Genomic DNA, 23,983 nt, shown 5'->3' with positions numbered 1-23,983 from the left:
GAAGGAAGGGGGAATGGAGAGAGGATAGACGCGGCTTATGCACGGAAGGTGCCTGAATGCGGAGAAGATGACCTCACCCCCGCAACAGCCCACTTTTGATCGACGAGAAAGTGTATCTACAGCCTTTGAGAATGATCATAATTATTTATAGTCGGTATTCGATTCCTTATATCAAGTGCATTATTCGCTATGAATATGTCCGTCATCATTCATAGAACGTCTAACATATCATGCATCCACTCTAACTAACCTACATAAGTGGCATACTTCGCCCACTCCTCGTCAGCCTTCAGCGATTTCCAATCTTCATCTCTCAGACAAATTCCAACGGGTATCTCCCCATTCGGCGACTTGGGCATTACATACATCAGAGACTCGAACGGGACAAAAGCTGGCCGACGCACAGCCTCCGGCCTGCCAAGTCCCAGATTAAAGTCCAGCTCAAAGGTATTGATCTTCGCCCAGGAGCTCAGCATAATACCCGATGAAGTATCCACGCATGCAGTAGCAGAAGTCTTCGTCTTATCTACCGATCTGGCTTGGAATGTAGCGAGAGCTCGGGTGTTGTAGGCCAAGTCAACGACCTTGGGATCCAGCTTTCGGCGAAGCTGAGATGCAATTGCTCCGATAGGTTGGTCTGCAAGATGTTGTAGAATGTCTTTGTTGTATGCCATATTCTGGAACATCCCCGGGTATGTGCTAGGAATTCCCATACGTTGGCGGACATCCACTGCTCTAGCGAAGGCAGACTCCATCCCCGGGTCGAGACGCTGTAGACGGGCCCGAGCTGTACATTTCCAGATAAATGCGCACACCGCATCGTCAGTCGAGACAAAAGGCGTCGAAGTGTCTTTAGTCTGAGTTGCTTGTGATTTGAGAGCCTCCAGTGACGCTGCTGAGAAGGTCACATAGGCCCAGGTAGACGAAGGTGGAGTATTGGTCTTGCCCGCTTCCTTCCCAGGTGGAGGAGTCCTCACCATCTGATGCTTGAGTTCCACGGCAGGGTCAAAGGGATCATCCAGAAGCGCAATAGTCTTGCTCCTGTCCATGTTGCCAATGGAAAGCTCCTCGGCTATGAACGGCTGATTATGACAAGCCTTGGATAGCAGGTCGATAATGTGCCCTTGCCCCGTCATGTCCATGACATTGTGCTGGCCAACCACCGTGAGCAAGAGACCACCGGTAATGAAGGTCGCTTGCACTGCAAAAATAGGCGCAGAAGTTGCAGCCAGTCCAATCGTATTACCCGGGAGATTGAGAGTCAGGCATGGAGCAATTAACTTCTCATCAAGCATGGTGAAGGGGTAATTTGACTGTCGAAGACTCTCCATGGTCGGGGCGGAGACATCATCACGAAGGTCTTTGATGATCAACGGGATCTTGTCATTTGAAGGTACAATTCGGTAAGTACCTGTGACTCCTTCACTTGCGCCCTCGTTAATGACCGTTGCAGCAAGCCATGGAAACCCTTCGGCGAGTCTATCAAGTCCATCTCGGAGGGTGTCGGTGATAGCGGATGATGGCTCGGAGACAGCGAAGATGATACACAGTTGCGTGTACAACTTGTACAGAAAGGGGGTACTCCCTAGGATGTCGATACTATCGTGTTCTAGCATATTTCTTGATGATATCTGGCATCTTAGGGGGAAAGTTCACGTTTAAAAGTTGCTCCGCTGTATCCGAAACAGGCAAGTGTGGATTCACGGACCCGCTTTTATACACGGTCGGAGGTGAGTCAAGATGAGTCTGAATGAGGTATCCACTAGGAGGTCTGCATTCATGGACGAAGTATACCTAGACTTTAGGTACATTTAGAAAATCTACAAAACTCGAAATGTTTCCAAAAATCTCAAGTTATGAGGAATCTCACGAAACCTTGCTATCACTATCGAGAAGTCCACGGGCACTCGTTCACAGTCCAAATCTAAAGAAGCACTTCCGCCCACAAGATTGTTTATTTTGTGAACCGCTTTTTGGTCGCCCTCATTTTCCCGTTTTTGACCCATTTCTTCAGGTGCTGCATCCTTTCAAGGACAGAATATAGGGATTGGAGAAATTATGCCGCAAAATGGAAGGCACAAGAGAAAAGCCGTTCTCTAGTATTGTATAAAGATGATCTGTGCCCAAATGCTGAATTATAAATCGAAGCTATACACCCTCCCTCTCGACAAGTCAGAATTTGAGCAAGATTCGGTTAATTACCTCGGTTTCATCATCCGTGCGGGTAAGGGTGTGCACGTCGACCCGAAGAAGGTGGAAGCTATTCGCGCATGGGAGACACCGAAGACTGTTTCCTTGTTATTGATCTGATACGGCTCTCTCTAACATCCACTATGTTCTAGTTGCCACAATGACAGCCTAGAGAATGTAAATCGACACTCTAATGATTTACGGTTTGTTGATCAGGTCCATCCTTTTGATGAGCGGTTGTTGTATGAAGCATACCGCAAATGTGGCTAGTCGGCAACGCCGGAGCATTGGGGACAGGAGGCGGATGTAAAGTATTAATTAGCAGCGAGCATAGCTGCTGGATTAACTAGTTTGAGAATGGAAATCGCTAACGTCGTGAAGAACCAATTTGGCGTCATGATTCTGCTCTACTACCAACTATACTTGCGATACATAGCCTATTTCGGATAATCCCATTCCGCCCAATTCTCTCCAGCCGCATCTGTAATCGTGATTCCACGGGTAAGACTATCAAAAAGGGCTATGTCAACACCCTGCAGGCCCCAGTCATTTCCTGCGTCGAAAACTTCCAGCGGAGGGAGCGATTGGGTGGGTTGGGTGGCGCCGTGATGACAATGCAGGTCTTCAACTGATGGAGAGGGCCGCTGCCAAGTAAATGACGATTGCAGAGTCTCCATATCAGGACCAAACGGTCGCTTGTCGATCGAGCACATTGGTGGACCTTCCAAGCCAGCAAGTGATCTAATGTTTTCGAACAGACCAGGCACCAATGTATCTGTATCACGCGTGGTCGACGTGTCCATATCAAGCTGAGTTGACGCTGTTGCAGAGCACTTGGGAACCACACCTGGCTCAAAGTAGATCTTGCCAAGATACGGAATGTACAGATGTAGCGCTTTGCCACCGTTGGTCAATTCGCCCTCGACCTCGAGCTCTCTCGTCACCACTAGATGAACTCGTGGTGTACACGGTACCATTGGCGGCGTTGGCTTCAATGAACAGCAGGTGGTGAATGAGACGGGAGAATTTCGAAGAAATCGCATCATCGCTAGCTTGGGCCATGGATTCAATTACTTCCAGAGTACGCTCCATGATGCCGCGGTCAGCAGGCCGACAATGGGCAAGAAAGTTAAAGACGGTATCAGAGCTCAGTGTTTCAACCGGCCTCTGACCCTGACTGCGAGAGTTGATGTAAGTGAGGCACATGACGACAATGCCGACGAAGGCCAGAAAGTCGGCGCCGCGGCAGTAGAAGTGGCCGGGGTTGGACGTGCGGGAGGCTACGTAGCGCGAAAGAATCTCGCGGCTGGCATTCACAGCGGTAATCTTGCTGTGATCGTACCGGCGGTCTGATGGTGATCGCAGCATATAGGGCAGATGGAGTCTAATCAGCAGGTGGTATTGAGTGAGTTGGTCATTGAGACGCATCGTATCATCTAGAATGTCTACTCTGTTGCTATTGATAGGCTTCAAGTCTGGAATTAGCCACCACTGGGGTGGCATCTCGTCCGCAGCCTTTTGAAGCAGTTTTTCGTGTTGGTGAAGTTCGGTCAGGCTGTTTACGTCGGCAACCTTGCGCTGTAGAATGCGCCCAGCAACGAGGCAGTGGGTGCGCTGCATACGCTCAGCGGGATGGCATTTCTCCAATGCCTGTGGAGTTGCAAAGCCGGTTTCAAGCAAGCTCTGCGGCAACCCCAGCATCATCGAGAGATAGCAATCCATTTGGACCAGACGAAAGCACAGGTAGTCCGAATCGAACGCGGCTCGAGTTTCGGGGTCGAGGATCTTCAAGGACGGTGAGTTGAGACCGCGATGTATTGCCATCATCTGGGCTACGGCGCACGCCCTGTGTATCGCCATCCACGACTTGTGAAGGTTTCCAGCGTAGTTGTGATACATTGCTTCAAGCATAATGCACTCAAGGCCCTCCACGGAGCCGGTGAGCTCATCATTGGTGGTCACGAGTCTGACAGCACTGTCCACAACACGGGACATGGTATAGCGGTAGGAAATGCCCTGGTTCTCTAAGCCTTGGATCGAGGACGGAAGAACTCCTTGCAGGAAGGTACCGAGCATCAGAAGCTTACGCGCGACCAGCACTGGATGGGACCCCGGTGGGGGCAATTGCAAAACCTCGTGCGGCGATGGAGGGGTTTGACCTTCGAAATTGAGATAATGTGCGCACACTCCACAATGCAAATACATCGAGGAGCCAACGGGGAGACTGCAAAGGAGGTCAAGTTCGGTCTGGCTGGGCCACGCCCCGATAAGCCCGCGGATCACATCCTCGTGCTTGCCTATAGCTCGTCTGTCTGGAGCGCGAGGAAGCTCGGTGACTGGAGAACGCGGTATAAAAGAGGACCCCAAGCAATTTGAGGGTTCAGGACCGGGAGTGTGCTTCTAGAAAGTCAGAGATACCTTTGAACAACGGCTTAAGATGTGGGGAAGCGCACCACTGTGTTGCTGATCGTAGAGACGGCCTTCTCCCGGGGTTCCTCCCCATGTTCCGGTGCCGGCGACACTTGCTGAGTCTCAGGGAGTTCCCTTGCAGGTGATCCGGGGGATTGCAAGGACGGAAAGATGCCTGCGTTATGGGCCAGTTGCTTAACAAGGGCCTCCACCCGGCCGAGCCTCGCTTCAATCGGATCACTGGTTGCAGATGGCACTTGCTGATCAGGATACTCCTGGCTGATGCAAGAAGTGCGGCGTCGCTTGCAATTATCGCAGATGATACTCGCGGGCGAACCGAAAATGCACCGAACCTTACGCCGCTTGCATTCCCAGCAGCTTTGAGTGCCTTTACGGACCTTTCTTCGTTTGGCCTCGATCCCGTCTCTCTGGGGACTCGCTTCGCACATTTCCCACAACCAACTGCGCCCTCGCTTTGTCGTAAAGGTTAGCGTATATAATTCTCTCTGTGCCCAGCAAATTTCGTCCAGCAATGATGCTGGAAGTGAAGGAGGCCGTACCACCGAGCGGCTCGGTGACAGGACGGGGTGGTTGCTGACGTCAGAATACTTTTATCCGAGCTCGGCGGTCGAACAGCTACGTTTCACATTGCCAAGTGAAGCGCCATGGGAAATCATATTTCTGGGTTCATAAATGCAGAAACACGCAGAAACCCTATCGCTAAAATAGAATCAAGTATGGTATCGATGCACTCTATGGAGTAGATACCTCAACATTCGCTAACAAAATATCCACTGAAGTACCACGCCGTTAGCAGTTGTTTCCTTACTATAATAGAGTTGACAAATGTTTAATTCCCCCAAGACTTTACTAATAGTCAGAAAATGGCATTTATTGACTGCGATGATTTAAATTACGGAATGATGAGATAGAATGGGTGACCTCATCAGGGGAACCAGAGGCTGAGGAAGGGATTCCACCCGTTGTTTCGAGGAGGAGGTTTCACCAGAAGTGCGACCTTACAATAATCTTCGGGATGACGAGCTCAAGTTGGCATTAATCAGCGATTACATGATAATCACGACGATTGGTAGGCCTTTGGCGTAATGTCACCACGTCGGTGGGATCGTTCTCATTCTCATTGTTAATTTTCGTGAGTTCGGCCGAAGCCTTCGTGGCAGTAGCTATAAAGTGCGCCTCGCATCCGAAGGAACAAACTCTTCTATCCAAGCAGATATTCCATTCGATTGAAATATAAAAACTCTTTACACAAATAAGATGGTCAAGATTGCGATTGCTGGTGGGTCTGGCAGTATGTTCTACTAGATTAAGGACACTCTACTCTGCTGCATCACTGACTGATGCCTGGACAGACGTTGGACAGGAGATCATCGACGTCCTTGTTGTTACCAAGAAGCACGAGATTTTAATTCTATCTCGAAAGGTTTTTACATTATCCTGGCTGTCGTTGTCGCTTGATATTTGTAATTAACCTATCTACACAGGACGCCCCAGCGGGAGAGACGAGTGGAGGCATAACATGGGCTAAAACAGACTACAAGGATAAGGAGCAGTTAGCACAAATTCTGCAGGGAACTCACACTTTGCTTTCCTTCGTTGGCGATGAGCCAGCAGCTCCAGTCCAGAAGAATCTCATCGACGCTGCGGTTCAAGCTGGCGTGAAGCGGTTTGCGCCGAGCGAGTGGGCCTCGTAGGTTATCCTAGCCCTCAGATTGATTCGGTCATTAATATTCCGCAGAGCTGGTCTAGAGCATCTGGACTGGTATGCTTACAAGGGAGAAACACGCCGGTATCTCAAAGAGTTGAACAAGGACAAAAAAGTAAGCTCCGCCAAACTCTTCATACTTTCGGAAATTGATACGATATTGAACTACCAGGTTCTTGAATACACCCTCTTTCAACCAGGCACTTTCACAAACTACTTCACCGCTCCTTTTAAGTCGTCCGATAACGTCCAGCAAGTGGGTCTTCCGTGGGACTTTTATCACCGCCGAGCCATTTTGCTGGAGGACAGTGAGAATGACCGTATTAGTCTCACAACGTCGCAGGACCTAGCCAATGTTGTTGCTAGAGCCATTGAATTTGAGGGTGAATGGCCTGTTGTTGGAGGCATCAGAGGCTCCGAGCTGTCAGTCAAGGAAATCATCGCCCTCGGCGAGAAAGTCCGGGGTAAGTCTTTCCCGGATATGTGGTGAATATCGGCTGATTTATTTTTGGCTTTTCTTATTAGGTGATCCACCTTTTGATATCCAGAAAGTGACAGCGCAAGCCTTTGAAACCGGGGAATGGAAAACTTCGTGGGTGCCCAAGATTAATCACCCATCAATTCCACCCGAGCAGGTTGAAGTGTTGTCGAGGAGTTTTACCGCAGGCATTCTGCTAGCCATCCACGACAAGGCATATCAGGTTTCGGATGAATGGAACCGTCTGCTACCCGACTACAAGTTTACGGACACTGAAGACTTCTTGACCAAGGCCTGGTATGGTAAGGCTTAGACTGGACAGAACCTTGGACGTCATATCAGTTGCAGATGGATAGCATGGAGGAAGCATGCTCTTGGTCGTATGTGTTGTGATTTGAGGCTGTTGTTGCTCAGGAACGCAGCCGCAACATCGGAAATGATTCCTGCCCATCTATTATACGAAGACCACGTTCATTTCCAATCAACTCTGACTTCATGTTGTATACATAGGGCCTTGCACCTTATCAGAGATTAGAATAATCAAGCTTCCTTTTAATTTACAATAGGTTATGAGCCCGAGCGCAATCACTCGGGCGCCGTCTCTACTCACACCGAGACACATAAATCTCTTTTTCTTTGTGACTACATATATATTCCAATACCCCGCCCTCTCGATCATTATGTTGGCTCTCGTCCAGTGTTGATGAATCAGCCTTAGTTGGCGCTGATGACCTGTACGAAACCCCGCCGTGATACTCTGCCATCGTGTGTTTTGCTCGAGAACTGTTTCATATTGCTTTTTGTATGACAGATAGTCAGCAATATCAGGGCAAGTTTTTGATTTTGACCCAATCACCTTACTTGATTTACCCATGCCAGGGCGAAAACCACACTCGTCGAAGTTGTATACTAGCCGCGCGGGGACATGGTTTAACAGATTCGCAAGAAGATGGTACTAGTGGGGTAATAGACCTGTATTTTCTACCTGGATACGCTTCGATTCCTTTGTTTTCCGTTTCACTGGACCTAGGTCTAGGCACTTTGGAAGACGTTTCATGAAGCGATATGGCCGATTGTTGCCAACCTGGTGACCAGGCTTACCAGCGCGTGCAAGCGCCCGGTTTACCCAAACTCCTAGTAGCCCAGGGGTTACTGGAATGTTTCATCCTTCAAACACACAATTCAATGAGTCAAAGCTTCCTTTTGACACCCAAATAATAGCCTCCACCATCGGCTATGATTTAAGGTTGTATCAGGCAACAGTCATTGTGTTAAGGAATTACTCTAACCGTAGGTTCCAAGTATATGTACAAATTTCACGAACCAGTGACTGATGGGTGCTATAATGAAAAATCTTAAAGAAATTAGTCAGAAGGGTAAGTACGGCCTAGTTACAGCTGTCACGGCATGAGTTACGATATGGATAAAGTTGCAGGAATTGAAATGGCGGCTAGGAACTGCAACAAGATATGAACAGTGTGGATTGCCACGGTCTTTTATCGTTCTGAACTGGGCCACCCAGGTCCCCCGGTTGTCTTATGCCTAATCACACACTTTGTTTTGCCCCTCTACACCTTTAATCATCCTTTCGCTTCTCCCTTTCCATCTTTTAGTGATTATTGGATTAAATCTGCACTAATATTCCCTAATTCCTACCAATTTTGCGTTTATAGTCACTAAGAATCACTGTCGAATGGTATTACCGTCAAATAGGAATTATAGTAAAATAGGAAATATGGTTAATTGAGAGAGCTAAAAGTCGTTAGCCATTTTTCAATCTACCTGAGGAAGTCGTTTAGGAAATAGGTAAGGTCCAAGTGTACAGAGTCCCCATAGTTTTAGCTCTCATAACCAATTCATTCTGATCTCGCCTTTCATCAGCTCGCAGATAGCATTAATATAGACTATTCTCATAGATACTACCTGAGACGTGTACAAGTTGACTAGCTGTATATTCTTTGTTTCTAGGCTAATCGATAGGCAGAGAGCGCTCTTTTCGAAATTTTGACAGTCGGGACTCCAAGAACGAGGCTATATTATGCTGCATGACTGGTTTAGGATTCTCATGCAAAATCAGATCTTTATGCTCATGGCTTGTGATCCCAGAGAATTCTGGAAGAATTGGCCATTCGGGCCTACTCGTTAAAAGGATTCGTAAATGCACAGCCTTTGAGATTCGTAGCTGATGCAATAAGTGGAGAACAATGCGTATCTCATCTCCTTCAACTTCGTCTAATGCGTTAGTCATGATCGCCATGACCGGAGTTGGGGTCTCCAATGATCCTAAACTCAGTAACGGATGAAGAAGAAGTATATCAAATTGATCCTTCATGGATTTTCCAGCAATTTCAGGTCACGTAATTGCCTTAGGACTAGTACTCCCTTAGACCTTTTTAGGAGATTATGGAGCTAGTCGATGGAGGATTCCTAGGAACATATAGTTTAAATTGTAATATTGAATGGTTGGTCACTGATCAAATCAGGACGCTCAGAGGCGTCCTCAGGTCTACTCAGTGAGCAAAAGCGGCGAGGGTCTGCGCACTAAAACGAAAATGGAAAGCCAAGATCTGGCAGAGGAAATCAAGTAGGTGGGTAACCGTTTATATGTAGACCTTAATCGCAGATAAATTATCTGAAGCAACGGGAATTCCATCTTCAATACTCGCTCTGCAAAATGTTCACAAACAGGGAACAAACCACTATACACGAAAAAACCCAGTGGAGCATTCTTCTAGACCACACGATTCCAAACACTCTTAGTACATTTCATAGCGCCAGCCCAATTGCACCATCTCTTCAGTAACACCACCCTTGATAGCCTTTGCAATCTCATCAGGATCACCAGAGTCCAGACGCTTGTTCTCGCGCAAAACCAACCAGCGATAAGCGTTGATGGCCACACCCAGCAAAAGCGCAGCGGCCATCAGAGCTCCAAATGCCGCATAGAAGTGTGGCGACGAGTAGTACAGATACGAGGCCCAGATGTTCGACGTACCTCCAATAGCATTAACCAGGGCAGAGGCAGCCGCACGTTTGGAGATCGGGCGCGCAAGATGAAGATTGATGGTCTTGTAAAGGAGGAGCTGAGGCCCCACTGAGGCGAAAGGCAGAATGACCATCGAGAAATAGCGGGCGCCCACGTTCAGTGTAGTCATCAGGATAATGTACATCACCACTGATATCAAGATACACACCAGAATGATCGGGTAGACGGTGTTCTTACGATCAGAATAGAACATGATCACATAGTATACGGCACCAGCGAGGACGTATGGCGGTGCGGTCAAGAGCAAGCTGATGGTGTGGGAGAAGTTCAAAGAGGCAACCAAGGTAGGGAAATAATTGGCGATAGAGCCCTGGACTTGGGAGAGCATGTTGCAGAGAATTAGGAGAATCAGCTTCGGGTCGGACAAGGCTTTGGCAAAGCCCCGAAGCACACTTTCGTTCTCAGTGCCCTCCGCTGCTCCGGCTTCGGATTCAATACGCCATACAGCAAGAGCACGCTGTTCTGCAGAGAGAATGCGACTGTTATGTGGGAACTCTGGCATAATACAAGCACAAACGACACCGATTCCAACAGTGGCGCTACCTTCAATGATAAAAAGCCATCGCCAACCGCGGATACCGTGGACACCGTCGAGCTGCAAGATAGCAGCAGCGAAGAGACCGCCGAAGGCATTGCCCACCTGCTGTGCAATATATAGCCCAGCAATGCGCTTTCCAAGTTCCACCTTCGTGTACCAGGCGGACAGGTAATAGATAGCACCGGGGAAGAAGACAGCTTCAGCTGCTCCAAGAATGGCTCGGACCGCGAGAAGTTGCCCGTAGCTCTGGACAGCAGCCGTCGCAGCAGAGATACAACCCCAGATTGCTACAGCAGCACAAATGTACATTCCAGGGCGAGAGATCTTCGTGATGAGCAGGTTGCTGGGGATCTGGAATGGCAGGTAGCCCACGAACAGAATGCTAACGGCCGTAGCAAACTGTTTGGTTGTCATGTTCAGGTCATCGGTGATTCCCTGGAGCTTTGCAGAGGCGAGATTTTGTCGGTCGATGTAGTTGAGAATATAGAGAATACCGATTGTAGGAAGAACGAGGAGATCGATTTTGCGAACAAGCTTCTTCTGGAGCTGGGCAATCTCATCCTCGCCTAGTCCCCGAAGAAATTCTGGCATTCGACGATATGCAGCGCTGGCAACATCAAGTTGTCCCTCTGCAGATGATACATTGTCATCATCAACACAGTACGAAGGGTCTTTCTTAACCTCCATTGTAATAGAAATTGATAATAAGTAGAGATGATCGCGTCTTCACAATCTGACTGTCGACCAGGACCCTCAGAAAGGGCGCCCCCGAAGGAAGACCTGTATAATAAGAGCCGGAGCTCTATCTCTCCAACCTGTCTTGCTGATGACCCCGGTATCTCAGGTATCAGCCGACTAATGATCAATGCTCCTTTACAAAGGATCGTGACTCATTGATTCGTCGATGCAAAGTGGACCCATCATGAAACTTAGAGATAAGCGGAGGGAGGAGCGCATAAACAAGCATTATCGGACCAATTGAGATCAATTTCCCCAGATGACCGTCAGTTTGATAGAAATCCGGGGTACATGGGGAGTCGGATGCATGGGATTTTCGAGTAGGGAGGAGCTAACAGCGGAGTGGAGGTCCGAGAGCCGAGAGTTTGGCGGGAGGAGAATTGAGTGAGCTCCTCCGGATCGGAGCGGGGCTCCTCCCATACGAGGCCGAGACGGAGCCTTTCTATCGAGGAAGGATGAGGGAGCCCAAATGTTGTATGAGGAACTCCTCCGAACAGCAGCAAGCAGATCAAGTGCAATAGATTAGCCAGCGAATTTCAAGATGATAAGTAGCCAGTGTTTTTTGGACTGGCTCGTCAATCCATCAAACTTCATCTCAAGATTTCTTTTCTCAGCGGAATATCCATACATCTCCAATAATTTTCACCTTTCCAGAACAACGCCAAAATGACCAAGACGATGAGCTATCCCACTCCTCAAACAACCACAATCGAGAACCCCCGACTGAGGCTTCTCAACAAGCTCAAGGCTGGGGAATTCCCGGTGTTGACATTCATGGCTATTCCCTCCGTCAGAATGGCCCAGATCGTCTCATTGACTGGCCTCGACGGCATCGTGGTCGACGCGGAACATGGCCATATCGGCGATGATGCTATGCATAACTCGGTGGCTGCCATTGCCTCCCTCGGTGTTTCACCCGTTATCCGAATCCGAGGCCCCGCTCATGATATTTTGAAGCGCGCTCTGGATACCGGAGCCCACGGCATCATGGTTCCCCAGATCAACAACGCCGAAGAAGCACGACAGGTCGTCGCATCTTCCAAGTTCCCACCTCAGGGTGTCCGTGGTCAAGGCTCAGCGTTCCCCGCCATTGGACATGGTTTGACGACTCCTGAATATATGAAGAGTGCCAACGAGACCATCATCACTATGCTTCAGATCGAGACGAAAGCTGGTGTCGACAACGTGGATGAAATTGCCGCCGTTCCTGGTGTTGACCTCCTATTCATTGGACCTAATGACCTTGCTCAATCTCTTCTGGGTTACACTCCCGCTCGTGGGGATGAGCCGGAATTCGTTGCTGCCATTGATAAGATCATCGCGGCTGCAAAGAAGCATGGCAAGTGGTGTGGTCGTATGACGAACGATGGAGCAGCAAGCAAAGAGGGACGGAAAAGATATGATATGGTCTCGATGACTGGAGATACCAAGGCGATTCAAAATTGGTACATTGCGGAGCTTGAAGTTGCTCGCTCATGAGAACTGAGCAGCGCCACGAGTTGAAACGATTTTCCTTCAGAGATTTAGGTACTTAGACGGTATTTGCGTTTCCTTTTCATAAAGCTTGATTAAAGAAAATTGAAGTGAAATTGTACCAAATCCATTCAATTGTCTTCTTACGGTACCGATTGTATCCAATGGGTATTCATAGGAAGTCAAGCTGTGAGGATGTTGGGGTGAGAATTTGTGATTGCCCGGTATAGGGAGGCATTTAGAGCAAGCGAGGCTGAACCTATGACTCCAAAATTCTAAACTTGCAAAAGCTTATGATAATATGAACTCATATTGTTCGAGCTCCTTCAGGGCAGGCCTCAGTACCGATAGTATCTATTGATGAGGCGTAGTTAGTTGACTGCTCAAGTCTATGACGCCCAAGCCGACTAGATTTTCAATCTCATGCTTTGTTTACAAATGGCTACTTTGACCACAAATAGCCATGTTAAAGGGATAAACTTTTTATAAAATAATTTATTTTCACATTTTGTGGTTCTGTTCTATTGTTTCATAACATTTCATCTCTTAAACCTGAGCAATGCACTCGATCTCAATCACAGTTCCCTCACCGGGAGGAACAGCCTGAAGGCAAGAACGCGAAGGCATAGGCTTAGGCAAGAAATCAATGTAGACCTCGTTCATAGCAGCGAAGTCCTTCATGTCGGCAAGGTAGACATTGTACTTGACGACCTGTTCGAGAGAGGAGCCAGACAGCTCGAGAACCTCCTTCAGGTTCTGGAGGACAGTTCTCTATTTACAGCAATGATTGGATTAGCAGCTAGTTCATTGCACTATACAGGTTCTAGACCCACCGTAGCTTGCTTGATATCTCCTGTGGCTGTTTGACCTGCGCAGAAGACAAGACCCGGGATCTTGGTGGCAGGGGCTGCAATGCACAAACGTTCTTAGATTAGTTCAATGTCAAGGACCTGAGTTTGCTGGATGAACTAACAGTTGTGAGGCTTGGGAGGGAACTTCTCGCTCGAGATAAGTTGGCGCGACATTTTGAGCAGGAGAAGTGAATTTCTGGAAAATATGATAAAACACAAAGTGCGATTGAAGGTATGTAAATGTTGTACCAAATTCCTTCCCGGATATCGCGATTTAAATCGTCGCTATGCCCCTCCCCCAACTCGGATTTTCTCTTAGATAACATCACCCCACCCGTGAGCCCAATTGAAGACCATCGCCTTGAAATAGAGGAGCTCTGAATACTGCGGTCGCATGTACAACCTACCATCACTTAGATCACCCAATGCCGAACTAGTGTTATCTAGTCAGCCCCACTTGGGCGGAGCTCCTCCCCGAAGTATAAAGTATACTGTAGATTAGATACACTCTTCTGTCGGGAGAACTGGGAGTTGACACATTTGATAATGATAATTGGGATTGGCGAGAGGAGCATTTTGGAAATAGGGAGGAGCTGACAGTGGTTATCAGAACCACAGAACTGGGGCCCGGAGCACCAAGCTTGCATCAGAGGAGCATTCCGAAATACGGGGAAATTAGCCGCAAACTAACAATTCTGAAGGGGAATGTTCACGGCGCTCCTCTTCATTGTCCGTGGCAAATGGCATGATCAAATTGAATGCGACACGACTATCTCCCACGCGTGTGCACCCGCTTATCAGTCTCCTGTAATACTTGAAAGCTCACGCTTCGATCGGAACTATATAACACCCTGCGCCAATCGAGCACTGGTCTCTACATCAACACAAACTCAAACATCAATCTGAATACAATTCAATATGGCACCTGCCACCCCCTTCAATCCACCCTCAGCAGACCTCGCTGGCAAGCCCGTTGTCCCGCAATGGGTTCCTCCCCCGGTCACACAAGAGAAGCACAACTTTGCTCAACTGAAGTCTATTGACCTTTCCTTGCTGGACTCGGAAGACCCTGCAGTTGTCAATCACCTTATTCAACAAGTCAAGACTGCTATCAGGGATGATGGTTTCCTGTTCTTGGAAAATTATGGCGTTTCGCTAGAGCAGGTAAGAGAGGAGAACAGTCAAAATCCACAACGAATGTTATTCAGAACACTGATATCCTTGTGGTTTTAAAGCTCCACCGCCAGTTCTCCCTTGCTCAATATTTATACAACAACATCAGTGATGAGGACAAACAGCGCCTCCTATTTGAGCCTGACAGTGGTAAATGGTCGGGATACAAGCATCCATATGGCTTCAAGGTGAGACACCAATATGCAAACAAATCTTTGTCTGAACCCAGACTAAAATATGACCTTCTCCAAAATTTAGCGCCAACGTGGACCTGCCGATGGCATCGAACAGTTCAACTGGTATACAGCCGACTGGCAAGACACCAAAAACCGCGTTCCTACCTGTCTACACCCCTTCATGGACGAGATCGAAGCATTTGCCAACTACCTCACCAAATCCGTGAACCGGCGACTACTCACTCTATTTTCTCGCGTTCTCGAGCTACCAGACGATTACCTTTGGGACAACGTTCAGTCACACGGCAGCCCCACTGGCGAAGGCTATTTCCGTCACGCTCTGTTCCGGCCGGTGAAGAAGGAGACCCAAGAGGCATCCAAGGGTCTCCGAATGCACGGCCACACAGACTTTGGGCTGACTACACTTCTATTCTCTGTTCCCATTTCTTGCTTGCAAATTTGGGGCCGTGATGAGCAGTGGTATTACGTACCATACAAGCCTGGCGCACTGGTGATCAACATTGGCGATACTTTAGAGATTGTCTCGGGTGGTCACTTCAAGGCTACTCGTCATCGAGTCTTCAAGCCGCCAGTCGACCAGTTGAACGAGGAGCGTCTGTCCCTCGTACTTTTCAACAGCTCTGTTGGTGATTTGCGAATGGCACCGGCCATCGGTGAGTAAATTAAGCGCAAAAGGCGAGGGCAAGCACTTTTCTAACATCTTAACTAGAATCACCACTCATCCAACGGGAGGGTTGCGTCGAAGAACAGGGTGTCTACAAGGAGTTTAAGCGGCTCACCGACGAAGGACGCCTTGTCCCAACCAATAAACAATGGCGAGAGATTCAGATTGCTACATGCACAGATCCTACAGATACTGTGAATAACCGTGTTGGTGCACACCAAACCATCGTCGATGGCAAGATCATGCACCAGCGAGAGTATATGGGCGTCAAGGTTGTTCTTCCTGTCTAGAATTCCTTGCAGGGGCTTCGGTTGAGGCTAGGTGTGAAGACAATGAAGACATGGATATATGAAGCTCTCTTTACTGGTTTGTTTTGTACGCTTTTCTAGAAGTCCAATTTGATATCACAGCATTTTTCTAGACTGTTCGTGGATTGGGAAATAGGCCTTTACGGGCATAATCAGGTAGGACGAGACTGATTGAAGAATTTAAGATAATCCTTAGCACAACTCTGGGTAAGACTTGGAAACTGTGACAATGTTTGAGTAATAGGTATGGATGGTCAGTGGGTGGCGAGTCCTCCGGTGGTGCTCCTCCCTCTAATGGGTGGGGCGAGACTCGAACCACAACCCACCCACCAGTCAACCAATTAGGTCACATCATCAGAGTCCCGAGGGGCTGACTTGAGCCCTATCGGCTATTTTCGGCAACTGGACTCAATTGCTTCGAAAGTACGGCTACGGTGGTGCCTGAGCGTAGCTTTTCGGGACGAAAGGTTCCATTGTTGCAGGTAGAGGAACATTATTGAGATCACGATGGATTGTTTACCGATATCAAGGTTGACAAGAGATTGTCATATGAAAATGTGAAGTTTATACTAATACAGTAGATGTAGTGTCAGAAGCTCAGTTGCCAACATGACCTTCAAGATCATCCAAACATGAAAGAATCAACCGGCCGACTCTCCACCGCCGTCTGCGCTCGAATATTTTTCTCGCCCACAACACAGCTCCAGCGGAATCTCCATCGGCTACACCAACAATTTGCATCGCACCTGCCACACCGCCACGGACAAGCTGCCAGGCAATCAAGAATGCTTTGTACGCATATAATGTGATCCAGGGGGCTTCGGTGTCCGCGATTAGGGTTTCATCCAGATACTGCAGGAACCATTGAACATGTGGCTCAATAGCTTTGGCAGTGTCGACATCGCACAAGAACTCGTACGTAGGGGCCAGAGCAGTCGATTGACTCAACATGGCGTCCATGGTTCCTCCGACAATACCACCAGTATGTGAAGGCGACCACATCTGTAGTTCGAGCATAGCTGTCTGCCATGTAGCCATACACATCACTGCATGTGTCGATGCTGAGTTCTCGGGATATATAAAGGGTAGGAGAATGATGAGCGAGTTCTTCAAGCATCCAAATCTTTCCATACTTAGCATGCCCGTCATAGTAGACCAACCTGATATTTCACGGGCGCTGGAAATCAAAAATTGCGCAACATTGATCGCTCCGTATGGATCAAAATCAGAAAGAGTGCTCAGATCTGAATCAGGGGTCAGAAAGCGTCGAACTGCGTCCGCGTACTGTACTGGAGTGCCAGGGCTGTTGGCCACGAGACGGCGATGGGCCCATTCGGCAGAAGAAGATGCTGACCAATGACCTTCGGGACACGGTAAGTCATGCTTAATCTCCAGGTGTGAGATTAAGCGAGGAATTGACAGAAATTGGTACCAGAGTGCGTCGATCTGATGGACAGCAAAGACCGTTCGCTTGTGTGACTCGGCTCTGACAAATTCTCGCCATAACGAATCCAAATCTGTAGCTGTGGAAGGCTCGGTCGGTCTTGGCTGCATTATGCCGCTGGCCCGGGCGAGTGAAATCATGTTGGAATGCATTTTGAGCCCATATGCTGAATCAGTACCACAAAGATACATCATGGCGCATATTTGGAGAAGCAAGTAAGACTGAACAGTGGACAAGTTATGGGAATGGTCTCCCGTGTTGGCTTCTTCCGAAGCAATCATGATTCGAGCTTGATGAAAGCAGCGCATAGACAAGCCCGCGCCCGATCCTTCTTTGTCACCCATGTCTGGATCTTCACCATATTGATAGCCAAGCGAAAGCATGCCGAGGATCAACTCAGGCGCTGTCTGAGCGATATCAAATGTAGATTGGTGTACAAACGGGAAGAAAGGCGAAATGTGCGTAAAGAAAAGGTCGCAGCCTCGTGTGACTTGGAAGGGAGATAGGGAAGTTTCTTCTTGGGGCGGTGTCAGGCCAGTAATTAAGAGCGCATGCGAAATATCGGGCGGGATATCGAGGTTGGCGAAAGAGGGTTCCTGAGATTCGGTTTGTGTTGTTGAGGTCGATTGGAGGCAAGAGCCATGGAATTGTTGGGAGTTGCCGAACAGAGAGGTTTCTAGAAGTAGATTTCGCTCCAAGTTACTGGCACACTGCACAATTCTGTCAATGGCATGCGGGTCACCGGGCGAGTGGATGGTTGCTTGGTCTCCTGTTTGTGAATGGTATAGCCCATCCATCTCGCTCTCTGCAGGGGACAAGGAGCCAGCTTCATCGGCTCGCTCAGTCCATCTCTCGATATCTTGAGTGGCGGTCGGACGCCGTACCCGCTTTGGAGGTTGTCGTCGACCTTCTTGCTCTGGGTGCTTCCTCTTCATATGGCGGCTCCTCAGATCCGCCCGAGAGAATGTCACTGGGCATAGCGGACAGGCCAACGACCCTTGGTCTTGAGACCGGTTATGTACAGCGGCGTGGCGTTTGAGGTTCTCGCCTCGACTAAACCGTGCCTGGCAGATGACACATTGGAATGGCCGATAGGGCGGTTCTCTTCTGGAGGCTGTCGAGACAGACATGGTGAAGGTTTGGTCTGTGCTATTGCACCGTCGCTATGTCCTGTGATGGTAGTGGTAGAAAGATGGTTGAAGGAAGAAGTTGAGAGACAACATAAACCCCCCAGACTCGGACTTTCCCCGCAGAATCGCCCCGCTCAGGTCCAATCAATTGGCAGCCACAAACTATATGGTTCGGTCATGATCTCGAATATCGTGGAGGGAAATATGTGGCTATCTCCATTGTGTGTCCTATGTCACTGTTTGCGTACGTATCGTGAAACCAAGATAGCTCCCTAGTAAATTCACGATATCGCGTTTTCTATCTCGCTATCTGGTATCTTGCATCGGGAGACTTGCCGCAGAATCAGCCCTTCTCAAAGTGGCTCTCTGGGCCATTGTGGGTCAAACCGGAGGAACCGCGAACGAATGACAATGGGCCAACTTATCAGCCAGTCGCTGGTCGGCAATTGGGCAGTTTGATGAGATGTGCTGATGATCCTAAAGTCCAAGGTCGATCATCAAATATCGATCAAGGAGTGCCGAGTGCCACCGACTCCTAATTAAGACCTGGGGAATTCCACTTGTTGACCGACAATGTTGAACCCCAACAAATGATCCGAATCCGGCTAAAGCTATATCTAAATCCCATATTTCACGCAAAAGGCGCCAGATTGGACAAAGAATGAGGTTCTTTATGTACAATATAGGGCTGAGAGGAGATTTCCGCTATTGGGGGACTTTCCCATCATGTTGAAGAAGATGTCGGTCCATGCTCAATAATTATTGAGCATTACCCCCCCCCCCCCCCCCCCTCCTTTGCCTGCCACGATGTATGTCTATGCGACAGAAATTGGCATACGCGAAATACGGCATTTGCTGGTCCCATTTCTGGGGTACTAGTGCTCGTTTCCCAAGCCAAAATTTCTCTGCTTGACCTTAAAATTCCCTCGTTGAATGACACCACATATTTACCAGAAATCATGGAGCCGTCCCGTGGGGCCTCATTGAAAACGACCGAAGATTCTCACCTCCAGAAGGCCCGGTGCAGTCTTGCTAAAGAATGGTAAGCACAGTTGATCATCTATCATATCCAAGATAGGGCGACTCATGATAATTACAGTGATTCCAAGGCACTCGACGACTCTCTAGCACCGCAAAAGTGGGACATTGTCCGAGTACATCGTTCTAAGGCACTCCTCAAACATGGCCGCTTTGATGAAGCCTTGTCAGACTTAAATCCTCTGCCTGATGCTCAAGAAATCCTTGAAGAGGCCCTCTTACAGAAATCGCTAGCGGCGTATCACCTTCGGCGGTACCAAGAATGTTGGAGCACTATCTTAGAGTGCTGTCAGAAATACCCGAAGAATATAGAGGCCGAGACCCTTTGCAGCCGGGTCCTGGATAGAGTAAAGGAGATTTAGAATGGGCAATATCCGTTTGCGAGAATGAAAGCTGAAGCTTTCCAAGTCCCGGATCTTGATCATGCTACGTTTATGGGCCCGATATCCATCAGAATGACTGACAGTCCATGACACGGGTTATTCACAACAGTCTCTGTCAAAGCTGGTGATCTACTTGCAAAAAGGCCTTTGCGTACCTCTGTAGTGGCGCTGAAGATATCCGAGGCGAGGCTGATCTTGTTTCGATGATTGTTCAAAAACTTCGCAAAGACCCATTCCTAGAAACTCAAATCGATCACCTTGACTGCAAGACAGGAAGTCCCATAATCAAAAACCTTCCCGATGACAGGTATTCTCGTTAACCTGTGAGTGGCATTTAACCCGAATTATCTGGCATTTGCCCTCATATGTTTTAATGGGCCTTCTGTGTTAGATCAGTTGTGCAGCAGCTCGTGGCTATTAACTCCTTTGCCTCGACACATTCGCTACCTGCAAATCAACCTAATCCCGTGGACGACGCAGGAGTGGTGTACTCATTAGACCTATAGCCTATGGCAGCCTTATTCAATCACTCCTGTGTCAGCAATGCTTGGCGAAGCTTCATTGGCGATATGATCATCATCCGTGCCTCCAAGGATCTGGACCCAAACACAAAAATCACGATTTCATATAGGCAATTCACAGAATAACCCGATGAACGGGCCTCCTTGTATCAAAATTGGGGATTTGAGTGTCGGTACAACATATGCCTGGACCACAAGCTTACATCCGGCGAGATGTTGGCCAAACGAAGGCAACTGCAAGAGAAAATTTGGATCACCCAGGAAGGTTTTCTGACACCAAATTATCTCCACGAGCGAATCTGATCTGCGGGAGCTAGCGCAAACATACATCCACCCAGCTTCCCTGGTACCCCCCGATTGACCCTGGCAGACTTTCACTTGGCCCGTGCCCAGCTGTATGCTACCCAAGGTCAGCCAATGAAGGTCTTTAAATCGACGATGAACGGTTTGCAGAGCCTAGGCTATGACTTTGAACTTCCGAAGTCTTCAGGGCCATCCATTCAAATCCGAGAGTGGGGAATGATGACCGCAGACCTTGCTCTAGGCTAGATGGCCCTCGTCTATGCATATAACGTGGTGGTGCCTGATCTTGCTGCCCAAGCTAAGGAACATGCTAAGCTCGTTTACAAGATTTGTGCTGGGGAGGATGAGACTTTTAAAGAGGCATATCGTGATTGCCCATTCTACGGTAGGCTTCAATGTTAAACAACAGAGTGGCTGTCAAGCTTGGTGTGACAGATGAGTATCAGTTGAAGGACCAATATTTTGTTCATTAGGAAAGCTTTCACAGGCATCTTGTTGAGAGAAGATGAAAGATCATTAGATTTTCTCAACCATGCAGATGCTTCCTCTAACCAGCCACCTCGCCTATGGGGCAAATGCACATTTCGACTGGTCTAGACTCTTACATGTTTGATTCGAGCCCCTAGTTCTTTGAACAAGGATGTGGATACTTGAAATACAATTTGCCTATTCCATATCATGCTCATACCCTCTTTGGCTCCTGTCCCTGGTCTAATGGACTGCCCTACTAAATGCCGAGGTTAACCGCTTTTCAATCACGACTAGACTCGATTCAATCCATACTCTGGGCTGAATAATGGTCAACCTTCAGAACCAAAAAGCGTTCGCTTGAAGAAAGTAGTAGTGCCTTGATTACCTCCTGTAAATAGCCTGCACTACTCTAGCGTGCAAAAATTCGCGCGTTAGGGTCGAATATCCCTAACGGGTAGTTGGTTGTGGGTCAACGCTCGTTTTTGCGGGGAACGGCGGCCTCCGGGAAACTAAACTACTGCATCTTTCATTCCCGTAACTGCCTCATGATATATCAATAGGATTGAAGCTATATTCTGGAAATTTAGAGACAAATGTAGTCAGTTAAATGGCACGACATGACTCGGCCGAGGCGGACTCTTTCTTGAAAAGCTTGGAGAAATGGCCGTTTAGTGTTTCTTATGATGTGGGGACCGGAGAATATAGGAGTTCATGTCATTACGTTAGAGAAGGGATCTCGGCGATGGAACCGCCGGTTCGGCGCACTCCATCCATTCTCCATTCACGTGTGGCTTTTTGTGAATTTCCACTTTACTACCCCGTCTGGGGAAAAGCTCATGGAATGGATGCCCCCATGTGAGTAAATAAACCAAAATCCGACAAATCAACCGATAGCACATGACGTGCATCGAGAAAAAAAAGCAAGATTCGAAAACTGTAGATGCTACTCATGTATCGTACTTGAAGAAGACCTTCTATATAGTTCTAGCCCCTCGCCATGACCAATAGCCCTTTCAATTGACGCGATAGAGTTCTCCTTCATTGCGGCCCTACCCGTGATCTAGTTTTCCGAGCCCAATCCTGATTCCCGGGTCCCCTGAAAGGATCCAATTGTTCAATTTCCATGAGTCACTAGCGGGAAAGAAGCTCACTGACTGGTCAAATTTCCTAGCTTGGATGTGCACATGACGATATATCGGGCCTCGCCGTGTTCCTCTTATGTACTCCAGCCTCTGTGCGGTAAGGTGGCAAACCTGTTTCCTAGTTTTTTCTGGCATATGACCAGGGCTATGTATAGGTTGAATGCGCAGAGAGAGATATTTACCCAGGATACCCCTATACTGCAAGAAGTGGCAACAGCTACACCCATTTCCTTTTTACAGGCGGCCTGGCCTTCGTGGCAGGCTCATTCCATCTGACAACCGTCCTCGATACAACTTCCGACAGCTCTTATCAAGAGCCAGGCAGCAAAACAACAATGGATCAATTCATTGAGAAAATGGAGATCAAGCAGGCTCAGGCCGAGGCCAAGATCTGTAGCCAGCCAACAGTAGACTCGCAAAGTCCTACACCAGTTGGCTCCCAGTCTGGACATGAATATGCCCTCGTTTCACCCGGCACCCCGGTGGGACGACCACCGATTCCGAAACCCGAAGAGATTCACACAATTCCCGAAGTGCGCAAGTTCGCCAATCCAGCTCCCTTGGGTCTTTGTGCATTTGCACTCACCTCGTTCATGTCGAATATCATGAATGTACACCTCGATTTGACTACTGCCGCCGAGAATGTGGGGTCTGCTTTGATCTATGGTGGAACTGTCCAGTTACTTGCTGGCATGTGGTATGTCAGAATAATTCGTTAATTCAATTCGGTCACTTTGAGCGATACAAATACTAATTGTTATAGGGAAATGGCTCTTGGAAACACCTTTAGCGCCACCTCCTTCTGCTCATACGGCGCCTACTGGATTACCTTCGGAGTCATCTCAGACTTGGAAGGGACTAAAATCATCGCTGCATCCGAAACAGTCTGCCAGAAAGAGATCTTGATGGGTCTTTTCCTATTGGTAAGTCCAATCACCCACCGTAATGTATACCATATCGTAGTCTTCAAATTAACACGTAGTCTACCCATTCATAGGCATGGTTCATCTTCACCACAATGATGCTCCTCTGTACGCTGAAGTCCAGCTTGGCGATGTTCCTTCTCTTCTTCTTCCTTGACATGAACTATCTCCTGCTTGGCATTGCGAACATGCAATGTGACCAAGGCCATGCTGCTGTTACTATTCAGAGGGTTGGAGGATACTTTGGCTTGTTGGCGGCGTTTGCAGCGTGGTATAACGCATTTGCTGGTATTTTCGACAAGAGCAATGGCTTTTTCAATGTTCCACTGGGTCACTTTCCCTGGTCACCTGCTGTGAGGGCACATCATGGGAAGTTCAAAGGGGTTTAACCTGGGCATAGGATTATGTGGCAGCATTGAGGAAGAAAAGTGTTCTATCTATTTCAGCGTTCTTAGCATAGCATCAGCGAGTTTTTCATGTTTTTTAGTTTGTGATATAACCATATTCATTGAAATATCAAGACTCTTCACTAATAGAAATGCGTACCTCGTTTCTTAAATATGTGGCTTAAAGCTCTTGGTGTGATAGAACCCCGAGGCATAGTATTTAAGCAGGCTAATACAACAATATTCCGCATTCTACCTCTGCGTATATCCACCGCAGAGGTAGAATGCGGAATATTGTTGTACGATCCACCCGAAGCCAGGACCTTCAACCCTCTAATCCCGTTCAATACAGTCGCATATTCATCGGTATCCTTATTTTTCAAAATTTCCAGTTCAGCGGCGACTTCATTCAACAACGGCGGGGGTAAATGCAAAGACGTCACGTCCGGCA

At 48.2% G+C, this 23,983-nt stretch overlaps 10 protein-coding genes across 10 annotated transcripts; 5 read left to right on the top strand and 5 right to left on the bottom strand.

The window, feature by feature from the left end:
* Positions 1 to 245: 245 nt before the first annotated feature.
* N7473_009554 (uncharacterized protein) lies at positions 246 to 1,616 on the bottom strand (the record flags this gene model as incomplete). The annotated part of the gene is made up of 1 exon (XM_057155493.1): positions 246 to 1,616. The coding sequence occupies one exon, from the start codon at positions 1,614 to 1,616 to the stop codon at positions 246 to 248; it is 1,371 nt and encodes a 456-aa protein (XP_057006623.1).
* A 1,011-nt stretch (positions 1,617 to 2,627) lies between these two features.
* On the bottom strand, positions 2,628 to 5,048 carry N7473_009553 (uncharacterized protein; the record flags this gene model as incomplete). The annotated part of the gene is made up of 3 exons (XM_057155492.1): positions 2,628 to 3,136; positions 3,210 to 4,587; positions 4,644 to 5,048. 3 exons carry the CDS (start codon positions 5,046 to 5,048, stop codon positions 2,628 to 2,630), a joined length of 2,292 nt encoding a protein of 763 aa, XP_057006622.1.
* Positions 5,049 to 5,877: 829 nt separating this feature from the next.
* Positions 5,878 to 7,116, top strand: N7473_009552 (uncharacterized protein; the record flags this gene model as incomplete). Its single annotated transcript, XM_057155491.1, has 6 exons — positions 5,878 to 5,911; positions 5,973 to 6,043; positions 6,105 to 6,310; positions 6,359 to 6,440; positions 6,498 to 6,789; positions 6,851 to 7,116. 6 exons carry the CDS (start codon positions 5,878 to 5,880, stop codon positions 7,114 to 7,116), a joined length of 951 nt encoding a protein of 316 aa, XP_057006621.1.
* A 2,443-nt stretch (positions 7,117 to 9,559) lies between these two features.
* N7473_009551 (uncharacterized protein) lies at positions 9,560 to 11,074 on the bottom strand (the record flags this gene model as incomplete). Its single annotated transcript, XM_057155490.1, has 1 exon — positions 9,560 to 11,074. One exon carries the CDS (start codon positions 11,072 to 11,074, stop codon positions 9,560 to 9,562), a length of 1,515 nt encoding a protein of 504 aa, XP_057006620.1.
* Positions 11,075 to 11,791: 717 nt separating this feature from the next.
* N7473_009550 (HpcH/HpaI aldolase family protein) lies at positions 11,792 to 12,604 on the top strand (the record flags this gene model as incomplete). Its single annotated transcript, XM_057155489.1, has 1 exon — positions 11,792 to 12,604. The coding sequence occupies one exon, from the start codon at positions 11,792 to 11,794 to the stop codon at positions 12,602 to 12,604; it is 813 nt and encodes a 270-aa protein (XP_057006619.1).
* A 540-nt stretch (positions 12,605 to 13,144) lies between these two features.
* N7473_009549 (RidA family protein) lies at positions 13,145 to 13,623 on the bottom strand (the record flags this gene model as incomplete). Its single annotated transcript, XM_057155488.1, has 3 exons — positions 13,145 to 13,369; positions 13,432 to 13,505; positions 13,572 to 13,623. 3 exons carry the CDS (start codon positions 13,621 to 13,623, stop codon positions 13,145 to 13,147), a joined length of 351 nt encoding a protein of 116 aa, XP_057006618.1.
* Positions 13,624 to 14,367: 744 nt separating this feature from the next.
* Positions 14,368 to 15,773, top strand: N7473_009548 (gibberellin 3-beta hydroxylase; the record flags this gene model as incomplete). The annotated part of the gene is made up of 4 exons (XM_057155487.1): positions 14,368 to 14,613; positions 14,685 to 14,810; positions 14,881 to 15,472; positions 15,529 to 15,773. The coding sequence occupies 4 exons, from the start codon at positions 14,368 to 14,370 to the stop codon at positions 15,771 to 15,773; spliced, it is 1,209 nt and encodes a 402-aa protein (XP_057006617.1).
* A 615-nt stretch (positions 15,774 to 16,388) lies between these two features.
* N7473_009547 (uncharacterized protein) lies at positions 16,389 to 18,365 on the bottom strand (the record flags this gene model as incomplete). Its single annotated transcript, XM_057155486.1, has 1 exon — positions 16,389 to 18,365. One exon carries the CDS (start codon positions 18,363 to 18,365, stop codon positions 16,389 to 16,391), a length of 1,977 nt encoding a protein of 658 aa, XP_057006616.1.
* A 959-nt stretch (positions 18,366 to 19,324) lies between these two features.
* On the top strand, positions 19,325 to 19,765 carry N7473_009546 (TPR domain protein; the record flags this gene model as incomplete). Its single annotated transcript, XM_057155485.1, has 2 exons — positions 19,325 to 19,407; positions 19,444 to 19,765. 2 exons carry the CDS (start codon positions 19,325 to 19,327, stop codon positions 19,763 to 19,765), a joined length of 405 nt encoding a protein of 134 aa, XP_057006615.1.
* A 2,793-nt stretch (positions 19,766 to 22,558) lies between these two features.
* N7473_009545 (acetate uptake transporter family protein) lies at positions 22,559 to 23,535 on the top strand (the record flags this gene model as incomplete). The annotated part of the gene is made up of 3 exons (XM_057155484.1): positions 22,559 to 22,920; positions 22,987 to 23,146; positions 23,221 to 23,535. 3 exons carry the CDS (start codon positions 22,559 to 22,561, stop codon positions 23,533 to 23,535), a joined length of 837 nt encoding a protein of 278 aa, XP_057006614.1.
* Positions 23,536 to 23,983: the final 448 nt, after the last annotated feature.

This window comes from Penicillium subrubescens (assembly GCF_028828155.1).
Source record: "Penicillium subrubescens strain IBT 31985 chromosome Unknown utg000006l_segment0_segment0, whole genome shotgun sequence".
Lineage (NCBI taxonomy): Eukaryota > Fungi > Ascomycota > Eurotiomycetes > Eurotiales > Aspergillaceae > Penicillium > Penicillium subrubescens.
Note: the sequence above shows the minus strand (reverse complement) of the source record. Positions and strands in the feature narration are given on the sequence as shown.